Below are 20,234 nucleotides of genomic sequence, written 5' to 3'. Positions count from 1 at the left end.
AGTAAATATTTATAAATTTTTGCGTACTCTATGTTTACATATTATCCGACATGTACAATTAGAGCACGATGAAGGTGTTCCAGAGCTCATCTTTATATAATCAAAAACAGACGTATATGAGATTTACTGCACGATTACTTACAAAAATGTCCAAAAGAGCTGGAAAATTTGATATTACTCTATCGCAGCAGAGATGGCTGACAATGAAATCAGTGAAAGCATATATAAACGTAAAGGGAAAGCTGAATTTAAACTTACCCTAACTAAACAGCCAGCAAGACCACGGAGATGCGAAGCGGTCACTTGTGAATTTCCACAGTTCACGGAAGAGTCACTGGATGAGAAGGGACGACTTGCTGGGAATCATGATCACTATGGAATGTGGTGGACAGAAGGGAATACAGGCTAGCGCTGACTGTTTCTGGATAACTGCAAACTAATCCATGCGATTGCGGCTGTGCTGCCATGTCACATTCAAGTATGAGAATGAATGAATGGTGTGGTCAAGGGAAGAACGGCTCCAACTGACCACTGGCGATATCGCAACCGGAGATATGTATCGACTGCTGAAATCATAACAGCACCGACAGATGCGCACGCGCGCACACCTTTGACAATTGATTACTTTCTTTCTTTGCCTTTCTTTCCCTCAGTTTCATTGAACATTTCTGGTGAACCGCGGGATATGTTCACCCGTTTTTAATACAGATGCACATTTGCTTCTGGTTCTGTAGTGTTGTCCATTTTAATGAATGCTTCTGGTAGAAGAAATGGGTTTCAGCACTATTTAGGAATGCAGCAAAAAAATTTATAACTACATTTTACAATAGAAGAAAAAGCTGGAAAAATAAATCCGTCCACACGCAACGTCCAAAACCGAAATTCCTTCTCACTACATAGTCTCATGCTTGTTTTTTTTACATGCCCGTAGGGCCGTAGCCAGATTTTGTGCGGTTTTCCGTATTCATTTTACCTGTCAATGTGCTTTTCGGTAATACCTATATCTTACTCGTACTTGCTTTTCGAGCGATCGCAGAAAACTAGGTATCTATGCAGATGCATCCTTGTATTGTATCTGTATAGCAAGCAGTGGCTTCTTAATTCTAACAAATCACAATTTAGCAAAAACTGATTAAGTAAAGTTCTTATATTTATACTGGGAAATTGCATTCGTTTTGTATTGGCAAAGCACAGAAGGTCGGTTTAAACGCAGCTAATAAACAGATAAGCTTTGATAGAATAAAAATGATAACATAAGTTCAGGCGGCATAAATAAATAAGGTTTAACATAAATTATGTATTTTTATAAATATGCGTATTCATTCATATATAATAACATGGGTTTTTTTTGTTTGATAATGAATCTTACGTTTGGTGATTGGTGAATAACGTGAGCATTATCTCACGGGGCGGTATCTTTTGCATGCATTATGGTTTGGAATGGCTGGCGCATGACCGATATCGCTGGCTTGCAGAATACGCAGAGCGAAAAGAATATTGTGCTTATCGGTATTTCTGGTGCTTTGCTAGCAGAAAGCGTGCATTAAATTTAAAAGCGTTCGCCTAGCACGGCACTTATAATGGAGGCATAACCTTCTCCCTTGACCAGTGTCCAGATGGATGAAATCGCTGAAAGTGCTGCTGCATGCATGGATTAGTCCCATTTTCTGGCTAGCTCTGCCACCAGGCCGACTGGACAATCATATCCGCTGGAACGTGTGGCTTCTTTTATTTTCACTCCAGTCATGGCACTGGATGGCCACGTGTGCGACTTTCTGACTACAGTAAAAATTTTAACCCAGAGTGCAGATTGCCGCGTCCAGCTAAGGGGGTTTACCAATCCGACAAGCGAATATATAAGTCAGTAATATATCGCAGTTCTATTTTACTAGCGCGACCTGTAAAATCTGGTGAGCCCTTAATATTATTTTATTTCAAAGCAATCGTTCGTTTTCCAACCTCCAACTCCGATATTCTATAAAAGTCAAAAGGATTAAGTTTTCGGCAGTTTACTCGTATGTACGAGTATCTGTACTTTTTTGTCGCTACCAACCGGCCACAAGTTTTGTCGCGGTAACCACAAGTGACCGACCAAAACTGAACATTAAAAAATACTCTTTGCACTGTGCGCTAGCCATGGCCAGATTGCATGTTGAGCACGCACAAATAAACAACAAATACTAGCTTAAAGCTAACAAAAGGAGCACACTATTAAGAAGTACACGATTAAGCAATATAAAAAAACAGTTTAAAATGTGGATGTGAATACATGCTGCGTTAATATCTACGAGCAGCGCGTCATCCAACCAATTCACAACATTCGCCGTATTTGCTATTTACCAAACACTGCAGTTAGTGGCCTAGCGTTGGTGTTCTTTCGTAGAAGTTGTGGATGAAGTCTTAATTTCGGGAAAAAATCTCAATTAAAGGATGGAGTATCGCAAAAGCGGTTCCTCATGGGGTTCTTTATTTCATGGTGGTTTTCTACAGCGCCGGGGTCAGTACTAATTGATAAAATACGGTAAATACGGTAAAAATACGGTATTAATTGATAAAATACGAATCAGATAATGTCGTGCGATATCGACGGATGATCGAGGGCAGGAACAATGCGTTTAAAGTTTTACGCCCGAAGGATATTTTAACACTCTTGCGTTAGCAATTAACAGCCGAATCTATTTAATTTATTCCGTTAGGGCAATGAACGCTTAATTCGATGTGATTCTTTTCAGAATATCATTTGCTGGATGACGGTATGTCATTTGCATGCGGCGCATTGATGCTGAAGCATGTACTGTTGATTGACTAATTACTAATTTAGTGATGCAATGAAACGATGACCGATGCGATTTCATCGATTTGTTGTAGCGCGAACTGCCGAATGCTGACTAGTGAGTAGTACTATACCATAAGTTGATTTCCATCGATCGTCATGCGTTAATAATTTATGTTCAGGCATTCATTCAACCCCAACGCAAGAAAATTTCACCTGGACTGCTTTCAGAATCATATTTCCACACTGCTGTAGTGTAGTTGTGAGTCAACGATACCGTTCTAATGCACAATGAAATATTTTAATAAATAAGCAGACGATGTTCAGGTATGGCTGAAGTTCAGAACCAGGTGTTTAAGATTGCAGCGGCACACGCCACCCTATTCGTAGACATGTACGCGTGCCGTGTCTTAAAATACCAGTTTACAACTTTACATTATGGTACTTTTCTGTATGTGGTATTATAACATTGTACTACATATACTTCGCAGTGCTTATAATTATATAGATACTTCTGTAGGAATTTTGCTTATCAAATTTAGTTAACTCATTGCCAATAAATTTAGTGATAAGTAAATTTTAAGTTAATCTTAGAGTTGTGCATGCAACATTTAAAGCTCACCGGTACAGTATTCGTACTTGCTAATCACTGTTTCAGTCTGTTTGTAAACTATACAGCCACAAATCATACGAGTACTCTGTACAGGCCTCCTTACCGGTGAAGTCTGGGGGTTTGGGATTGCCTAAAGCAGAGGAAATTGCAATACCGGCTTATCTATCCTCGCTGTATTCCACTGACGAATTGGTACGCACTATTGTGCCCGAAGATTGCCCCGACGACCGGTCAGACGTTGAGGTACGCTGGGAAGAAAGCACGGGAAAAGCTGCTCCTGCGATGGAAGAGCGGTGCAGACAACGTTTGTGGTCGGACATGCTGACTGCCGCTAAACTGGAAGCCTTAAAAGAGAACGCCGACGTTATTACCTCTGCTCGTCTGTTGGCTGTTTCTTCTAGGGACGCCAGTGCGTGGTTGTTTGCATTGCCGGTTGCTAGCCTTGGTACACTGTTAGACGACGCTAGTCTACGGATTGCTGTTGCTTTACGTATGGGGGCACAGATTTGCAAGGAGCATAAATGTCGTTGTGGGGAATTAGTCGATGCTCGCGGCTTGCATGGCTTGTCATGCTTAAAAAGTCAGGGAAGGTACAGGCGACATGCGAGTTTGAATAGCGTGATTCAACGCGGCCTGGGATCAGCAAAGGTGCCGGCAATCTTGGAGCCTCCTGGCTTAAGTAGATCGTCTGGAAAGCGGCCAGATGGACTATCACTGTTTCCTTGGAAAAATGGCCAGCCCTTGATATGGGATGTGACGGTTTGCGACACATTCGCCATGTCTTACACTGCCGGGTCATCTGTAGCGGCACGATCGGCAGCGGAAGATGCAGAAGATCGAAAGCGGAGCAACTACGCGGAGCTGACCGATCGTTATTTTTTCCAGCCTGTGGCTTTCGAAACTACGGGAAGTTGCGGCGTTAGCACCCGTCAGTTCATCAGTGAAGTTGGCCGACGTATCACAGAACAAACAGGGGAACCGCGAGCTACCGATTTCCTGTGGCAACGTATTAGTGTGGAAATCCAGCGTGGAAACGCGGCTTCTGTTTTAGGAACTGTCGGCTGTTCTACAGAGCTACTCGTATGAAATAAAGCAAAGTTATGTACTCTGTTTACTCTGTAGATAGACAATAAATCTATGCAGTGCAAAGATTCCAGTCTGTTGCAGATGCATTATGTAAATTAGGCTGTCGCTATAATAACGACAGGGCTTATTTATATATTTATATCTACTAAGTGCCCACAACTTTGAAATGACGTACTGTAATTATATAATTATGTAAACAGAACGTTCTGGGGAAAATACATGTACTGCCATTGCCGATCTATAATAGTACAGACTGAATTGTTTATTTATGATCTATTCAATCTGTACTATTCTAAATTAAAGGGGCAATGGTACGACGTGTATTAATCTATAACTTTAAAAAGCCAGGTCTGATTAGTTTCGACGTCTCACTGTCAAAAAGAAACGCAACCGGCAAACCTGGGGAGTTGCCTGCCCCTTTTCTCAAAAACTGTTGACTCCCTTGAAAAATTTAAGAGAAGATGCCCAGTTTTAAATCAAGCAGACAGAGTGTGTCAGGGATCCATTTGCATCTCCTGTCAAAGCTGGGGTCTGCCTCCCTTTTTTGCCGAACCTGAGACGCCCGTTTTATTGTGAACTTTATTTGTAAAGTTTGTTGATAAGATCTACAAGCACAGAGTACTTCTATACTGATAGTGCAAATAAGTTAACTCGGTGTGTACTTCCGACTGATGACCCGTGGGTCTGTCAGGGACTGCATGTCCCTCACAGATTCTGTGACCAGCATTAAAAGCCAGTTACATAGACACATATACGTCTTATTGTTAGCTTTAACTGCATCGGTCCCGTGAGGCCCAGTTTTGGGAATGGAACAACGCTCACTGCATATGGGTTTCACAGTACGCTGCCTTAAAAGTAGACTGCCGTAAAAATACACAACGTATCATCAAGTAATTTTTGAAAAGTGTTGCAGTGTAATTAACCACCATCGGTATTAAAATAGTGTCCGACAATTGAATACTGTCAGTCTGCAAGATTTGTAATATTTTGTATTTAGTCAGTTGAAAATTCACGGTGAAATACGAAACTTCCAAAATATCACAACATCGCTTTACATCAACGCAATCGATCAGCATATGAATTTAAATTTATTGCCTGATTTTCGCACTCTTAGCGCGAACAGGAAACAAACCCAGAAACCAATTCTATCCCGAGAAAAACTATTCGACCAAGGCAGACACCATAAAGGGGATAAGTTCGCGAGCTTGCAAAGACCTGTAACAAATAAAATCACTACAAACCGAATAAGCAAACATTAACATTCTCTGACGCAGTGCGAGCATGCGCTATGGTTAACTGAAAAAAGATTGTTGTCGGTACATCCGGATAAGATCATAATCATCAGGATTGCTGAAGGGGATGGCGTCTGATTGTTTCATGAGAAACCAGCAGAAGAGGTAATACTGGAAAACAATAACAACAACAGAAAACAGAGTGAATTTGGCTGACTTCCAAAGGTGGGCCACAGAATCGAAAATGAATTGCAATTAGGACGCGCATCCATTACATTTTGCAGAATGGGTTTTGGGCACTTTGGTGCGACTCTTTGGTTACACACATCTCAATTTCACGGAAGAGGCTGGTTAGTTTGTCATGCAACCAACAGAGCACTTGTTTGATACGTCGCTGTGTAAATCCTGCTATCGACCGCTGTCAAAGTTCGGTTTAGACGAAAAGAAAGGAGAATTGGTCGGATTGGAAGACTCCCGTGACTGGTGCATATTCTGATTTGTGTTAGGGGTTCCCGATGTAGTACTCATCTTAGCAAAAGACAACAAGGCATCGGAAAAATTCGGCGGGGTTGCCGGAGTATTGGCTGGAGCGAACATCTGTGCAAAGAGAGAACCAGTAAATCGTATGGATTTGCAGATCTCGTGATCATTTATGTGATTGTGCCACTCACCGGGTCCATCTGCGGACGAATGTTCGAGGCTGGTAACATTTGGCCTTGAAAAAACATGCTGAGAGCGCTCTAGAAACACGTACAAAGCAGAAAGAATCAGCGAAGGGATACAATGTGGTGGAGGCAAAACTCGAAAGGAAATATGGCTCACCTCTAATTGCCAGTTACAAGTTTTCAAACTCTTTTGGGCTTCACTTTCATTCGCTCCAGTCACCATCATGAACTGATTAACCATAATGCTCTGCTTCAAAGGGTCCATAGTAGACTTCGCTAACGGCAAAATATAATGAAAGAACAAAAGTTACAAAACCAAGAAAACCCCGTTTTCGTTTTTGGTCTCACCTTACATCAGTGATCAGTCCGTATAATCTGGTTTGTGGTAGACCGTGTTTGTTTATGTTTACGTATCTGATGATTCACCAGCGCTATGGTCCAATCAGAGTTACGGAGGCGGAGCCATAACATTACAAGATAACAGCAGGAAAGTCTAAGTCACAGCAGGAAGTAGCGTTTGAAAGCAGAATTTAAGGCACCGGCTGCATTTCCGTCACCCAAATAAAAACAATTATGTATAATATTTTATTTTTATGGCAGTTCTTAATTTAAATAAGTCATTTGCTATGCAGAACAACGAAATTAAATGGTAAAACTGCACTCGATCTGTACATTTCCCAACCACTTCGATTTACGGACAATTTATTAAATTTCATCTGCGTGGCAGCCGAGGAAACGGCTGTGTACAAAGTTACAAATAGTGTGGTGGGCAGGCCAGTGGTCAATTACGTAAGAAAAAGAGTCACAATCACCGAGGCTGATCGCAGGAATTCGTGTTGTACTCAGTATACCCCGAAAATTATTGAATTTAGAATTGGTTTTTACTTATGCGTTAGCCTTCCAATCATCTGGATACTACTTTGTACATCACTGCCGTAATTACTCGAGAAGGTTAAAAGGTTAAAGCTTCTACTCGAAATCTGGAGTTGGTGAATAACGTCATTCGACTCATTCCTTGGCCTTGACAGATTTTGTTGTGGTAATCGGCATTCGACACTCGACAGCGACGGCCATCACGGTCGACGAAGCAATCAGAACAAAATTCGTGAAAAAGAATTTCTCATTTCAGTACTAGTGTAGCCTTTGATAATTTTCTTTATTTCAATCAGATCCGGAGAAGTTTGAAACGCTACGATGACCAGCACTGTCGCAAGCAGCGCTTCCACGGCTCCGCGTCGTGTGCAGCTACTGAAAACCACAAACACTTCCTCTAGCTTGTCAAGCGCGATGGCTGCACCAGCACAGACTTCCCGGACACCTCCCTTCGGCGCTACCGCTCAGAAGAAACGAACCCTGCTCCAGGAAGTGGTAAAATTGTAATACTTCCATATAAATTAGAATGCCCTTATCTTATGGTGACACGTGCACTGCGCACGAGCTTTCAAATGTTAAAATTCACGAACGAGGAAGTCGGTTCAGTGTGAAGAAATAAACGAACGAAATTAAAGTTTGGAGATCTTGATGAATTTTATTGCAGACGGATTTGTCTACGGTCAAGCGAAAGAAGGCAGTCACCAGTAATGGCTTTCAGAAGACTAAGGATATCAAAGAAATAGAATTCGAAGCCAAATATTTCAATCCGCTTCAGCCGCTTGACAATTATTGCCCAGTTTATGATTTCGGTGGATCGAAGATGACTGACGATGGAGAGGACAGTGTGGTAAGTGGACCTAGGTCGCCAAGTTTTAACGTTCCTCAGTTATCGAAATGGCTTCTGCGAGATGGTTTTCTAAACGCGTATTGAGGAAGAAATAGTTAGCGCGAATTATGTGATTGTAGCAACACGAAAATATTCATCCACGTGTTATCGACGAAATTGGCACCGGGTACGATTCCCAAGATTCATTCGTGGACAACACTGACAGCGTGCCGGAAGCCATGATTCCGCCTGGGTGGACCACGCAGTTGGGCGGCTATTACATCGGTAGTGGCAAATTATACATTCGGCCGATTAGCCCCGATGAGCTTGAAACCGGTCTTTACACGAAAAAAACTGCCGCTGAATGTAAAAAAGCAATGCGGACCCTAAAGGCACCCGTCCGGAAGCGGCCAAACAGATCTGAAGTAACAGGAACGGACGCTGTGGTCGCGGACGAATGCCTTGATACCGAACACAGTATCGAAGTTTAAAGATTTGAATATTTAGTTACACCGTTCTCCCGCATACAGGATGGTACAAAACGTTGATTACTTTCGCTAACGTGAGAGATGTTTGAATCGTTGTCGCTAACTTTAATTCGGTATTGTTTCTCCGTTCCATGTGAAAGGTTTCTGTTAAGCAGTAATTTACCGTGAGATATACAGGCCTCTTGAAGGGGCGCACATCATCACTCAGTTTCTTTCCTTTCTCATAGTTTTACCAAATCTGATGAAGTAATAAAGAGAAACCTCGATTTGCAGATTGAGAACTGTTGCAACGATTAACATTTCAGATAAAAACACAGAATCACCGATCAAAAAAGCAAATACAGAGAACAATGACCTGTCCAACGATTCCCACGTTAACGCATAATTTGCAGACTTAAGCCCTCGACAATGAAGCTTGATCCTGTCGCTCCCAAACCTGCAAAGCAGCATTCGAAGTGACGAAACGAATCATTACTACTGAACTGTGTTGTCACCAAGTGGCACAACCGGAGAAATGAAAATCAGAGATTCAAAAATATTCAAGTACATACCTGAATGTACGATTCTGACAGAGTAATCATTTGCGGTAAGACTTCAGTTACATGGAGATCTTGCATTTCGAACCACTTGGAAGTTCCTTTGTGGAGAAGGAATACGCGGTACGTGCCTTTACCTCCGGCACTGGCTTCGCCATCGTGAACGATATTCGCTATCAAGTCATAAACGGTACATTTATGAGCTTTTTTCGCTTCTGCCGTCAAAAGATCTCCAAAATCAAAATTTCTGAAAGGAAAACAGAAATAACAACACCATAAAATAGATGCAAAAAATCTGTTTTCACAGCAAACACTGTTTTGGTGTACCTTATCGGAAAGTTCACAATTGTTGTGTTTTTCTCGATGAAGAATGTGTTATTGTTGAAACGCTGAAAATATGTCGCTTATACGGTACTGAATGAATTAGTCACTGCAAAAGCAAAATTTGACTTACCCTTATGCTGACAATTAAATATGGCGGCAGTTTCGTAATTTCAAAACGTTTCACCGTCGAATCTTTATAAGTTTTTTGTTCCTTCTCTTGCACCCCGTTGAACTTCTGCATAAGAGTGTAAAGTGGAATCTGCGAAACATCTGGTTTTTAAAATACAATAAAACCAAATCGAACTATAGCTGATACCTGAGGAATGATACTTTCGCTTTTTTCGTCCGGGAAAAGCGGCACTGGAGGGAGATCGCATGTTAGCATCAAGTATGGAGTTTGTTGTACAGTTTCTTGATATTCGGGGAGCAACGATGCCGCTGATTTCTCTTCCGCAGTCTAAAATTGGAGTGCAGCACAATATCAAAATTGGGAACAATCCAATCAACTGACAATAAAAGGCCTGATAATGGTAATTCTAAAATAATTTCACTAGTCAGATTACAAATTAACAACTTGCCCACTACCACCACTACTTACCATTTCTAAGGGCGGCAACTTTTTGGAATAAACGTTCATCATGCCTTGAAACGTTTTGAAGATGACGCTGCTACCTGGCTTTGAAGTGCCATTTAATCCCTGATGCACTGCGTTAAGAAACCACGACAAGAATGCCACGGAATCCCCTGTGACAGAGATAAAATTTTCAGATGAGACAGTAAGTACCAGAAAGCAGCTTCGCGTTTCACAACAATACCTTGAACTGTAAACTGGAACTTCTTTTTACTACACAAGACAACAGCTTGCAACATCTCGTGAGGACTCACGTGAGCCTTAAATTTCCGCCTGTTCCACAGTTTTCGCAAAAGTTCCCCAAAGCGCTGAACAAGCACGATCATGTTATCGCCTGGTGGCCTCTTAATCGCAGCGTAGTTGGATTCTTTGAGAAAGTAATTCCGTATTGGGCGAACATGCGAAAGCGCCTGAAAATTTAACATATTTATTACAGAAAACGATGAACCTCTTCAACGAGTACCGTGACGTGTCAGTCCGCTAGGGCCTTAAAGTATTAAAAAACTGGATGCTTTTGCATACATTTCCGCGTTATTTTAGGGAACCGATTGTGCAAAGAAGCGATTTCTTCGTGAAAAAAATTCGCAAACTCTTAATACGAATAGTTTTTTTTTGAAACGAACCTGAAAAACGACGTTGCAGTAATCGTTGGCCTTGATGTTATTCAACCCAATAACACCAGGCAGATAGGACGACCCATCGTAAGCAATTGCCATCCGGCTGTCCGTATCCATTTCTTTGATTTCTTTATCGGAAAAATGTGGCTTGAGATTAAACTGCAACCAACAACACCCTGCATCATAATCAGGAAAAGTTCCAAACCATCCCCGACGAACGAAAAGCAACCTAAGCGATTTAGGTAGACGAAAAACTAAATGCGGTGGACGGCGCAGACCGCACTCGCCAATTTCGACGGCTTAATAGTTATCATTCATGTAATCCGAATGAGAAACAAACTTGCGGACAAAACTCTGGGTTCAGCGAAACGAGAATGACAATCCACACTATCAAGTGATAAAAGCAGCAAATAACAACGGGCGGAAATTAGACACACATACCGTAATATCCTCCAGTGTCAAAGTCAGGATCTCGTATCCATCCGGCAGGCAATAAAACCTTAAACTGGACAAATTCAGGAACACATGATGTCCCTGCTCCACACTGTGGGTGTACGCGTGCGTGCTGTTGCCGCGGCCCTGGAAGTATTTGCCGCACACCAGGCAAGCGTACACATTCAAGTGCGATAGAGAAACGGAGCATAGCTTCTCAAAGTCAAAATCCAAAACCGCTCTGAAACGGGCCCACAATAAACACCAGTGCTACCAGCTATCCAAATACTAATTTTCACATAATATGTAACATTTGCAGTTAGAAGAGTATGTATTACAAAACTACTACTTAAAAGGCAGACACATTGTTAGTATATTACCTGTTAATTGTATCTAAATAAGGGCAATTTCTTGACAATGGATGCTCGGAACTGCGAGGCTTTTTTTCTGGACGATCAGAAAAACCTCTCTCAACATCGTCCATGTCTTCGCGTTTCGCGCCGCTCTCTAAAGTTAAAAAACCCCGAACATTACTGCCGTATCCCTTTGCAACTCTTCGCCGAAGGCTATGCAAAAGATTATCTACTTTCTAATGTTGCTACTTTCGATACCGTTACAAACACATGAAACTGATGAGCGAGCCTGTCGACTGTCGAGCCACACTAAAAGATCCAAAGATCTCCCATTGGTACTTACTACTGTTGTCGCGATCTCCATTCGCGAACTCCATTCTTTCTACAAGGCAGCGAGACTAAACAAACAACTTGTCTTTTCCGGTAGGAAACAAATATTTCACAAGCAAGAGGCTCAACTCTCAGGAGTATCAATTTGTAAGATTTGCGTGACTGTTAAAATAATTACTAGGGTAGTACGTTAATTTTTCTTGGTTTTGTAAAAAATCAAAAGCTATGCCGCATAGCTTTTGATTTTTTACGGCATAGCCTATGCCGTACGCGTCTGGACGACGACTGAAAACTAGCAAATAAAGGCTAAACGTACCACCCTTTGGCGACAGTCAAAGCTGTTTTCCCAAATTAAAGAAAGGGTTTATACAGACTTTGTAGTACAACGGCAAGTATGCACGGGTAATATGTACATATTAATTTAATTAAGGTGTATAATCCAGTAGACCAGTAACTGTTATTTCCGAACAAATTTTCTGCCCTGCAGTTTACGTTCAAATTTTCAAATATTTATTTATCCACCTCTTTTCTGAGACCGGTTCTTTTTTCGGAAGCGGCAACAGTTTCGAATTTGGACCGTGTGCTGGCGCAGGTCACATTTGCGTTTTTGCGAAGTATTTGAGAGGCATCTTATTTTATTGAATGCCATCATTTATTAAATAAGTACAAAAAGGCATGACAGACTGTGAGAAAAATCTAGACATGTATGTAAAGGCAAGTCAGATAGATGCTACACCTTTTGGTATAGAAATGGACCCAAATACTAATTAGAGTTTATAAACAATTCAAACACATTTCAAAACAACATTTCATTCGCGCCAACAATTCGATATATGCCGGCTACATAGTTACAATATACACAAGACTATGCACAACATCTGAGACCTAGACTGAGACCTATGCTAACACCACCGGCGGGACAGGACCTCCAGGTCCACCTGGTCCGCCTGGACCGCTTGGACCGCTTGGACCGCCTGGACCGCCTGGTCCGCCAGGACCGCCTTCACCGGGCGGAGGACCGCGAGGCCGGGGAGGAGGCCCACTGGCTACTTCCGCGGGCTCTGCGGGAAATCGGTCTGGGGATAACTGTAAATGATGAACCACCGTTGCTAATGAGTTTTTCATTTTCTTTTTGAGCTTTCAACATTTTGCTTACGTTCTCCAGGAATGGGTCCAGTGACAAAGCAGAGCGCAAAATATTTTCGCATGGCGTGACAGGATTTCTGCAAAGAATGATGTGCGTATTGGATTCGAAAACTGTATACCTCAAATAGGAGAAATCCCTTCCTTACCTTGGCGAATCGCGTAGGAATGCTCTGGGTTGCACTTCTTTTATCGGTGTATTGCCACACAGAAGAGCACTTAGGCTTATTTTGCGAATTTCTTTCAGTTGTTCTATCAACAGTAATTGCAATATTACTGTTGATTAACGGCAACACTATCTAGTGTTTACCCTGGGTAAATTTGGCGTCCTTGTTTTCATACCAAAAGCGGTCTCCGCTTCTGAGCCGTGAGAACTGATCTACCAAAAGGCACGCCATTGTCGGTCCTACGACTCCTTCTCCACCGTTAACCGGATATTCAGAAACTGCTCCCGTGATGCCGTCCTGTAAATTTAAGATTTTGGGATATAAAGACATGTTCCCAAGAATACCAGTACAATTCCAGGTTAAATATCGTAAATATATCCGCTAATTTGAACGTATATGTCACCTATACAATACTGATGTACTCGATTAACACTCAGTCAGCTAAACACTGTAGTGTAACGTTAACGATAGTGAAATAATATTTTAGTAATTAAGTGTTGTTATTTCAAAGTACGGTAAATAGCCAGTACAAATTATTAATGACCAATAAGCTTTCACGTACAATATCCAGAATGTGTGCGTAGATGCTGGCCAAATTGGCAACTGCACGTGGAGGCATCCAGTCCTCCAAATCCGCAAAACTGGTTACCGGCGGAAGTCCGCAGGCCGCTCGGAGGCTGAGGTAATTTGGATTGCCCACTTCGCGTTCCCGAGCAATATCGATGGAGAACAAATCTTGGCCATATGGATTTTGGTAGTGTTTAAACAACCAGTTTTGAACCTGTGTTGAGTAAATCTGATCGAACGATTCGGATGACATTTTAACCATTCCGGTTAAAATGTCATTCACAATGGCCGGACGATAAAACCTAGCGCAGAGCAAGATCACACATTAGACGGAACCTCGTTCGGCAGCATTGCTTGATCATCTAGTACACGATGGCAGTTTATTGATTATGACTGTGATGAATGGTGGCACCCCTTCTATCTATCCATGTAATTAATATCAATCACATATGTTGTATACTTGACATTGTCATAATTATTAATTAGTGTAGCGGTTCAAAAACATTCCTATAACGTCTGAATGCCTGCACCGACTCTAGTCGAGAGAATATTCGCGGGAAAGCAACCTGAAGCTTTAGCTTAATTTTAGGTAAGACGTAATACTACTCACATGTCAGGACTAGCCATGTGCTCCCAAAATGGGAAGAGATGGCCGGAAGCATTAGCAGCCGGCAGCCAATCTGGACACATTGTATGCAGTCTAAGAACGAATGGACATGATTTTAGAAAACTTTGGAACCCCATGAGTACCATGCGCTGGCTTACCGGAAACCAGTAGCAGAAAACTCAGTAGAAATGCTAGGGTTAACATCTTTCCTGTAGCAATCAGCGCAGTAACCATTCCTCTTTAAAAGTAATCCATTGCTAGGCTCTTTCCATATGCGATTACCCACAAGAACCGGCAGCAGTTCGTTGTAGACAATATGCTGATGTTCAGCAATCAGAATGCGACGAGCAGCCTACAAATATACCAATACAGAAGGCCGAAAACATTACTTATTTTCACGACCGTAGATATACAATACCAAGTTAGTGAAAAAGGGACCAGTATGTTTCAGCAGTTAAACAGTTATTACAACTATTTCAGCTATTTCAACAGTAATCGGCATGGCATAATACACACATGCTATGTTACGTGAATTACCTGAAAAACAACCTCGTCGGGGAGTTCTGGACGGTTCATGGTGATGTATTTAGCAATTCGGTTGTGTTCGCGAACATATAGCTGCAATTGAAACGCTGAATGAATCGCCGCGAACATTATGAGACATTTTCCGCGAACATATGCATTATGAGAAAATGTTTTAAGTGTCACAGTCCGTAATGATTAAAGTACGACAGACTTACGGATGCCATGCTCACGATACCGGTGTGCTGGTTTCCTCGAGTATCGCCCGTCAGGACGCAAGGCTTGTCCGGTCCTTTGCCTTTACACGACTCGCTATCTTCTCCTCCTACAGGCATCTCGTATCCAGGTTTCAGCAACGGCGAAGTATTAACTTTTAAACTGCCTTTGGGTCCTCGTAATCTCATTGCCGTAGCTTGGCTGGAGCCATAGGTCATGGAAGCATCAATAAAGGCGGAATTTAGATTGACTGGCGCGCGTGGGGCTGTAAATAAACGATTAGCCGGTATTCAATTTCGTAATGTAAACGCGTTATAGAGACCACTGCAGATGCAGCGTATACTGCTAAAATATAGAAATTTCAAAAGTTCATAGTTTGCTTTATTAGATATCCCCATTTTTTTCTGACACTAAGTTTAAAAAAAATCAAGTTTTACTCATTTCAGCAAATAGGACAGCTTTATTCTCCTCTCCATTGGAAGAAAATTTAATTTGAAAAGTTAGGCTTTTTCTCACTTAAAGCGCAAGTACGGGGATTTGCAGGTTGCACCCGGAGTAATTCCAAACAACGCAGGTTGAATCTTGCATAGAAAGGATCTTTCGGAGGAACAGAAATAGCGTCACACACCGGGTGACGACAGCTACGGTCTACGCCACAGCAAGCAGGCATGATGAAATCGGACGCTTTCTCGGGACTCTCCACAAGCTCCATGGGTGCTACAAAATGTCACGACATATTTCCGGATACGTACGCTACCACCAAATGACGATACGTCACTGTCGACTCACTTCGTACAAGATCATGGGCTAACCATTGCGAAAACTGCATGACTGCCAGGGTGACCTTCCGGTCGGGACGAGGCTGGCCGCGGCTAAGGGAGATGCTCACTTCTCTGGGACCGGGCAGCGAACGCCTCTCTTTGGCGATGAGCGACAGTACGGAGAATTCACGCGGTGCACTAATGCCGTCTTCATACGCCGCAAAGGTCGTCCGGATCTGACCGGTTTTTGCCGCGCCCCAATCACGTCGTTCCAGGTTGTTGCACGTTCCGTCGAATGTGCGGTAGGGAGTACGTTTGTTGCATCGAATATCTTTAGCTTCGCCAACGAAGCACTGATCGTCTTCAATTGCGCTTTCGCTTGCATCCAGGGTTGCGAACAGCCGTTCGCCATCGCCCTTCCTTTAAAATTTAACGAACATGAGCCATGATGTTAGTAAAAAGTTTTTTAGTAATTTCTTATATAACTTGCAGAAAATTTCCTTACGTATATCCATTGGCCATGCGAATAGCAGCAAATTCGTTGATATAGCCGTATAGTGCATTGGTAACTGGTCTGGCCACAGCCCATACGAGAGGGTGGACGCCCTGGGGACCATAGCCTCCAATAACTGCCAAAGCAAGCCGTTAAAGAAGTTTAGTCCGTACGTTAATAATAATAATATAATAGTATTTTATAGTTAATATTTTATAATATACGGACGCACAATCAATATAAGCTACTATTTTTATTACGAACTATACTTCTGTATACAGTAGCTACTCGTAGTTTTTGACTGGCTACTAATAGCCTGATTTGAGCTCCGTGTAAAATGAATATTAGAATCTTGGTGCGATCAGTACAACAGTACTGCTAGACCGCCCAGACGTTGCATATTTGATGCTCTGTAGAACGAGTCTGTTATTGTACCCACGATATCGATTTATGTTTATTTATATGTTGAGTAAAGCCATGAGTGAATAAATGCAATCGCCGGCTTGGACTTTATACTACGTTGCATGTGCGCGTTTAGGATACATAAAACAATCTGATTATGAATTTGTGATGCAATGCAAAGCTACAAGTACAGTACTGGAATAATGACTCTGCAACAAGGTGGCCAGTAACAATGTCATAGTCTGCACTTACTGCAAGCTGGCTCGCGGTGTTTCATGACGATATGATTGAAATCTTGTCGTCCTAATTCCAGCGCTTCCGTAAGACTGTTCTTTAGTTCCTCAGGATCAGCGCGTACAGGCGGGATAGGATCCCGCTCCAGAATTCCCAGGGTGGTAATTTCCGGGTATCCGGCTCGAGGAGGGTCCAGAACACTGAGGTCAGTATTCGGAAGACGGCCATACGGATCCAGTTCGGCATCGCCCAGCAGCAGTCGAGAATGTCTCCCGTCGGGAGATAGCGAACTATTGAATCGGCTCGTCGGAAGTTCATATTTCTGCGCCAGACCAGTCTTCAGATTCCTTATCTTTGCCGCTCTTCGCAGGGTGCTGGATGGCCGGTTGACAACTGCATCCGGATTGCGCGTTAATTTGCTGGACGTACCCCGGGAAGGCTTCCTTCGAGGAGCTTCATCCGCTTCTTCCTCTTCTTCCTCAAGCTCTTGGAGTCGCTGCCGCTGTCGTGGAGCTGGCGGAGGCCGTCGGAGCGGTCTGGGAGGTGGAGCGCCCCTGTTCGACCATTCGTCATCGGGTTCTGCAAAAAATTTGTAACAAATAACCAACATATACAGCGCGGTTTGATAACCATTGATACAAATTGCCGTACTAATAAAAATACATGTCAAAGACTTCCAACGTAAGTATAAGACCGCCAAAATTAAGTATTAAAATTATCAGTAGAGCTAATATGAAGGTATTTTTATTCTCATATTCTGATTACTTTAACTGAATGTATGATTATTTATACTGTAAGTGGTTAATGATCATATCTGGAGCGAAAACTGTGGGCGTTTCTTAATGTCGAGCTCGAGAGTTGCGGCCGTGTAAAAAACTATTATAAGTGATTTATTTTAAAATTCGGCTGTTCTCACCTCAGTGTTTCGTGTCCGCAGTTTGTACTATGCGTCTATAATATAGTGTCATCGACTTACCTAATTCCAAACCACGTTGAATTGCTCTGGAGAAGCGATGAGTTTCTTCATTTTCACTCCTCACAATACATAATAAAAAAGAGCAATAAAGAAGCGCAGTAACCAAACTGACTGGTTGACGAAGCATTTATATTAATTATTTTAACCTAGAAATAAAGTTATTTAGATACTTATGAATAACAATTAATGCATGACCGACTTATCAGACTTGTTAACACGTATATCACTAATATGGTAGAAACTCGAATGACCAAAAATGTTTGCAAAACAGCTTTCACCGGCGACTTAGTTAGCGGTCATATCAACATTTTGATCGAACTACATGGAAGTTGATACCCTTTGTCACACTTATTATGGCTGCACATAGTTAGGGTAAGTCCGGAAATCCAGTTTTTTTCTATTGTGTAATGCAGATAGCGCGGTTTTTGTCAGTGTTGCCCGCAAATATCTGAATCAGCGGTCTGGATTACCGATTATATGCTTATGCATTACTAACAACGCTGACTGTGAGACTGTCGATACTCGTACGACAGTTGTGAAATGAGTGTTTTCCTAAAAGTTCATTAACTGCATGAACTACAGTATGTTCGATTGTCGCGATATTTGCATAATACATACGAAACCGACGTGACGTAACGATGTAACCATGTAATTATTTGAAATGTGCACCGCATTAGTGTTTCACTAATTGCCGGCTTAATAGAGTGTCGTAATTATTTTTAGTCGAATTTTGCATTTTGCTGCTACTTACATTGAAGAATGCGCATTCGCTATTTGCAGTGATTGCTGAGGACCACGTTAAATGATTCTGCGCTTTTTGTCGCAGCCACAAACTTATTGCAAAATAGTTAATAGCATCTTGCACAGCTAATAAGTGTTTTCCAGTAGAAAATGTATGACTTATGACCGAAGAAAATGGATAATTAGACCGGCATCCAAGCCCATTTTGTGACGCCGTTGGTGTCATGCGATGATGAACTGGATCCGGAACGTGCTTTTCGGAGGCGGATCGTGGCTTCCTGCCGTGCGACTAAACTCATGCTGATCGCCAGGCTCATATCTGGCATGTCTGCTTATGTGCTGCAATAATGAGTCTTTGTAATCACCTCTTCTAATATTACTTGCAATCTTTTATAATTTCCTTGTGGTTTTATAAGCCACTATCTCAGATTGCAGAAAATTAAGTGGACACTTCAGGTCGACCATTGTTCCGATAGAACATACACCCGTCAGGGTGGTCATAAAAACTCATTTCCTCTACAAAATGTGCACAAAGAAATAACCGTGATACACTGTCCAGACAGTTAAGGTGAAGCGTAGCAATAATAGCTCCAGTGTTTCGAAATTCTTCTTCTTTAATGCGATGTCTCAAGTATGTACACTCTTATTATTACTGTTTATGTTAATAATTTGTCATATTGCACATTTGGATTTTGTTGGAAGGTATGAGTATGGGCAAAAATGACCGGAATGTTGGGAACATGTAGTCGTGTGACCATGTCATATGTGCCATTATTATAACTTTGCATGGGGATCATTAAATGTGTTTGCTGTTTTGGTTTGGAGCGACACATAATCCTTCGAACATCACGTAACTGCTTGTAAAATTTATTCTGCATGAAAAGGAGGAAGGCTGCATCAACTTATGGAACCATGTAATTTTACATAAATCGAAACAAACAAGCCCGTTTTAAACAGCTTAGTAGTGTAGAATACAGAATCGAAAAAATAGTAGATTTGTTCTTTTAATTTTATTATGCAAGTTGTAATAGCAGATGTATGATAGTTTGTTTATTAAAAACATCGAATACCACAAGTACTCCGTACACATATCTATACGTGCTTGAACAAAATAGATGTACAATGTATTGTACATATCGGTTTGATTAAGTAAGTATCGATCACCATACATGAATATTTGGTTGCCGCAGGCGGATTGCCTTATTGCTCGTAATTTATTATTGTGTAAAAGATGAAGCCAGGTACAGAGTCTTGAAAGCAGATGGTAAAATTACTATAAAATTAATTTTTTAAGTATTATGAATACATACTATTGTACATGTGCATAAAATGTTGCATATAGGTGACAAGTAGATACTGATAGGCACTACTATTAACAGGCAGATTCTAGAGTGCACCGGGCGATTAGGAAGAGATTTACCACGCAGCATACCCAACCGAATAAATATAGATCTGTCAGGTTTTGCAAAAAGGTCTAAATCGCCTTATTTTGGCAATAAAGAAAGCGTACGTATATCAACAATTAGGAATCATGCTTCTATTCACCCACTCTCCTTCATCACAAGTATTGCCCAACACGCATAACCAATTTTTGCAAGTATTAGTAAGGTGATTTCTTGCAAATAT

General features: G+C 41.7%; 4 protein-coding genes across 6 annotated transcripts; 1 reads left to right on the top strand and 3 right to left on the bottom strand.

Annotated features, from left to right (window-relative positions):
- Nucleotides 1-5,558: 5,558 nt before the first annotated feature.
- Nucleotides 5,559-6,723, bottom strand: LOC129586314 (UBA-like domain-containing protein 2). Its single transcript, XM_055479463.1, has 3 exons — nt 6,527-6,723; nt 6,376-6,444; nt 5,559-6,301 (listed from the first exon to the last, which is right to left on the bottom strand). Exons 1-3 carry the CDS (start codon nt 6,632-6,634, stop codon nt 6,113-6,115), a joined length of 366 nt encoding a protein of 121 aa, XP_055335438.1. The 5' UTR covers nt 6,635-6,723; the 3' UTR covers nt 5,559-6,112.
- A 481-nt stretch (nt 6,724-7,204) lies between these two features.
- Nucleotides 7,205-8,815, top strand: LOC129586196 (yemanuclein-like). Of its 3 annotated transcripts, none has more exons than XM_055479261.1 (4): nt 7,205-7,320; nt 7,539-7,737; nt 7,907-8,089; nt 8,209-8,815. In XM_055479261.1, exons 2-4 carry the CDS (start codon nt 7,564-7,566, stop codon nt 8,557-8,559), a joined length of 708 nt encoding a protein of 235 aa, XP_055335236.1. In that variant the 5' UTR covers nt 7,205-7,320; nt 7,539-7,563; the 3' UTR covers nt 8,560-8,815. The 3 variants fall into 3 exon arrangements, with proteins under 3 accessions (XP_055335236.1, XP_055335234.1, XP_055335235.1); XM_055479259.1 differs by having other exon boundaries at nt 7,239-7,408; XM_055479260.1 differs by having other exon boundaries at nt 7,239-7,737.
- LOC129586195 (U4/U6.U5 tri-snRNP-associated protein 2-like) lies at nt 8,647-12,015 on the bottom strand. The gene is made up of 11 exons (XM_055479258.1): nt 11,793-12,015; nt 11,477-11,603; nt 11,106-11,337; nt 10,671-10,823; nt 10,232-10,457; nt 10,015-10,160; nt 9,733-9,873; nt 9,547-9,675; nt 9,420-9,481; nt 9,108-9,339; nt 8,647-8,992 (listed from the first exon to the last, which is right to left on the bottom strand). Exons 1-11 carry the CDS (start codon nt 11,824-11,826, stop codon nt 8,951-8,953), a joined length of 1,524 nt encoding a protein of 507 aa, XP_055335233.1. The 5' UTR covers nt 11,827-12,015; the 3' UTR covers nt 8,647-8,950.
- A 414-nt stretch (nt 12,016-12,429) lies between these two features.
- On the bottom strand, nt 12,430-18,176 carry LOC129586169 (peroxidase-like). Its single transcript, XM_055479218.1, has 14 exons — nt 17,868-18,176; nt 16,910-17,470; nt 16,268-16,391; nt 15,791-16,182; nt 15,518-15,718; nt 15,004-15,266; nt 14,801-14,881; nt 14,422-14,615; nt 14,267-14,356; nt 13,652-13,958; nt 13,233-13,386; nt 13,072-13,174; nt 12,936-13,002; nt 12,430-12,865 (listed from the first exon to the last, which is right to left on the bottom strand). The coding sequence occupies exons 1-14, from the start codon at nt 17,992-17,994 to the stop codon at nt 12,677-12,679; spliced, it is 2,853 nt and encodes a 950-aa protein (XP_055335193.1). The 5' UTR covers nt 17,995-18,176; the 3' UTR covers nt 12,430-12,676.
- Nucleotides 18,177-20,234: the final 2,058 nt, after the last annotated feature.

Source organism: Paramacrobiotus metropolitanus, unplaced genomic scaffold (genome assembly GCF_019649055.1).
Source record: "Paramacrobiotus metropolitanus isolate TYO unplaced genomic scaffold, Prichtersi_v1.0 Parri_scaffold0000020, whole genome shotgun sequence".
Lineage (NCBI taxonomy): Eukaryota > Metazoa > Tardigrada > Eutardigrada > Parachela > Macrobiotidae > Paramacrobiotus > Paramacrobiotus metropolitanus.
The sequence above is the reverse complement of the archived record's forward strand: the minus strand, read 5'-3'. Positions and strand labels throughout refer to the sequence as shown.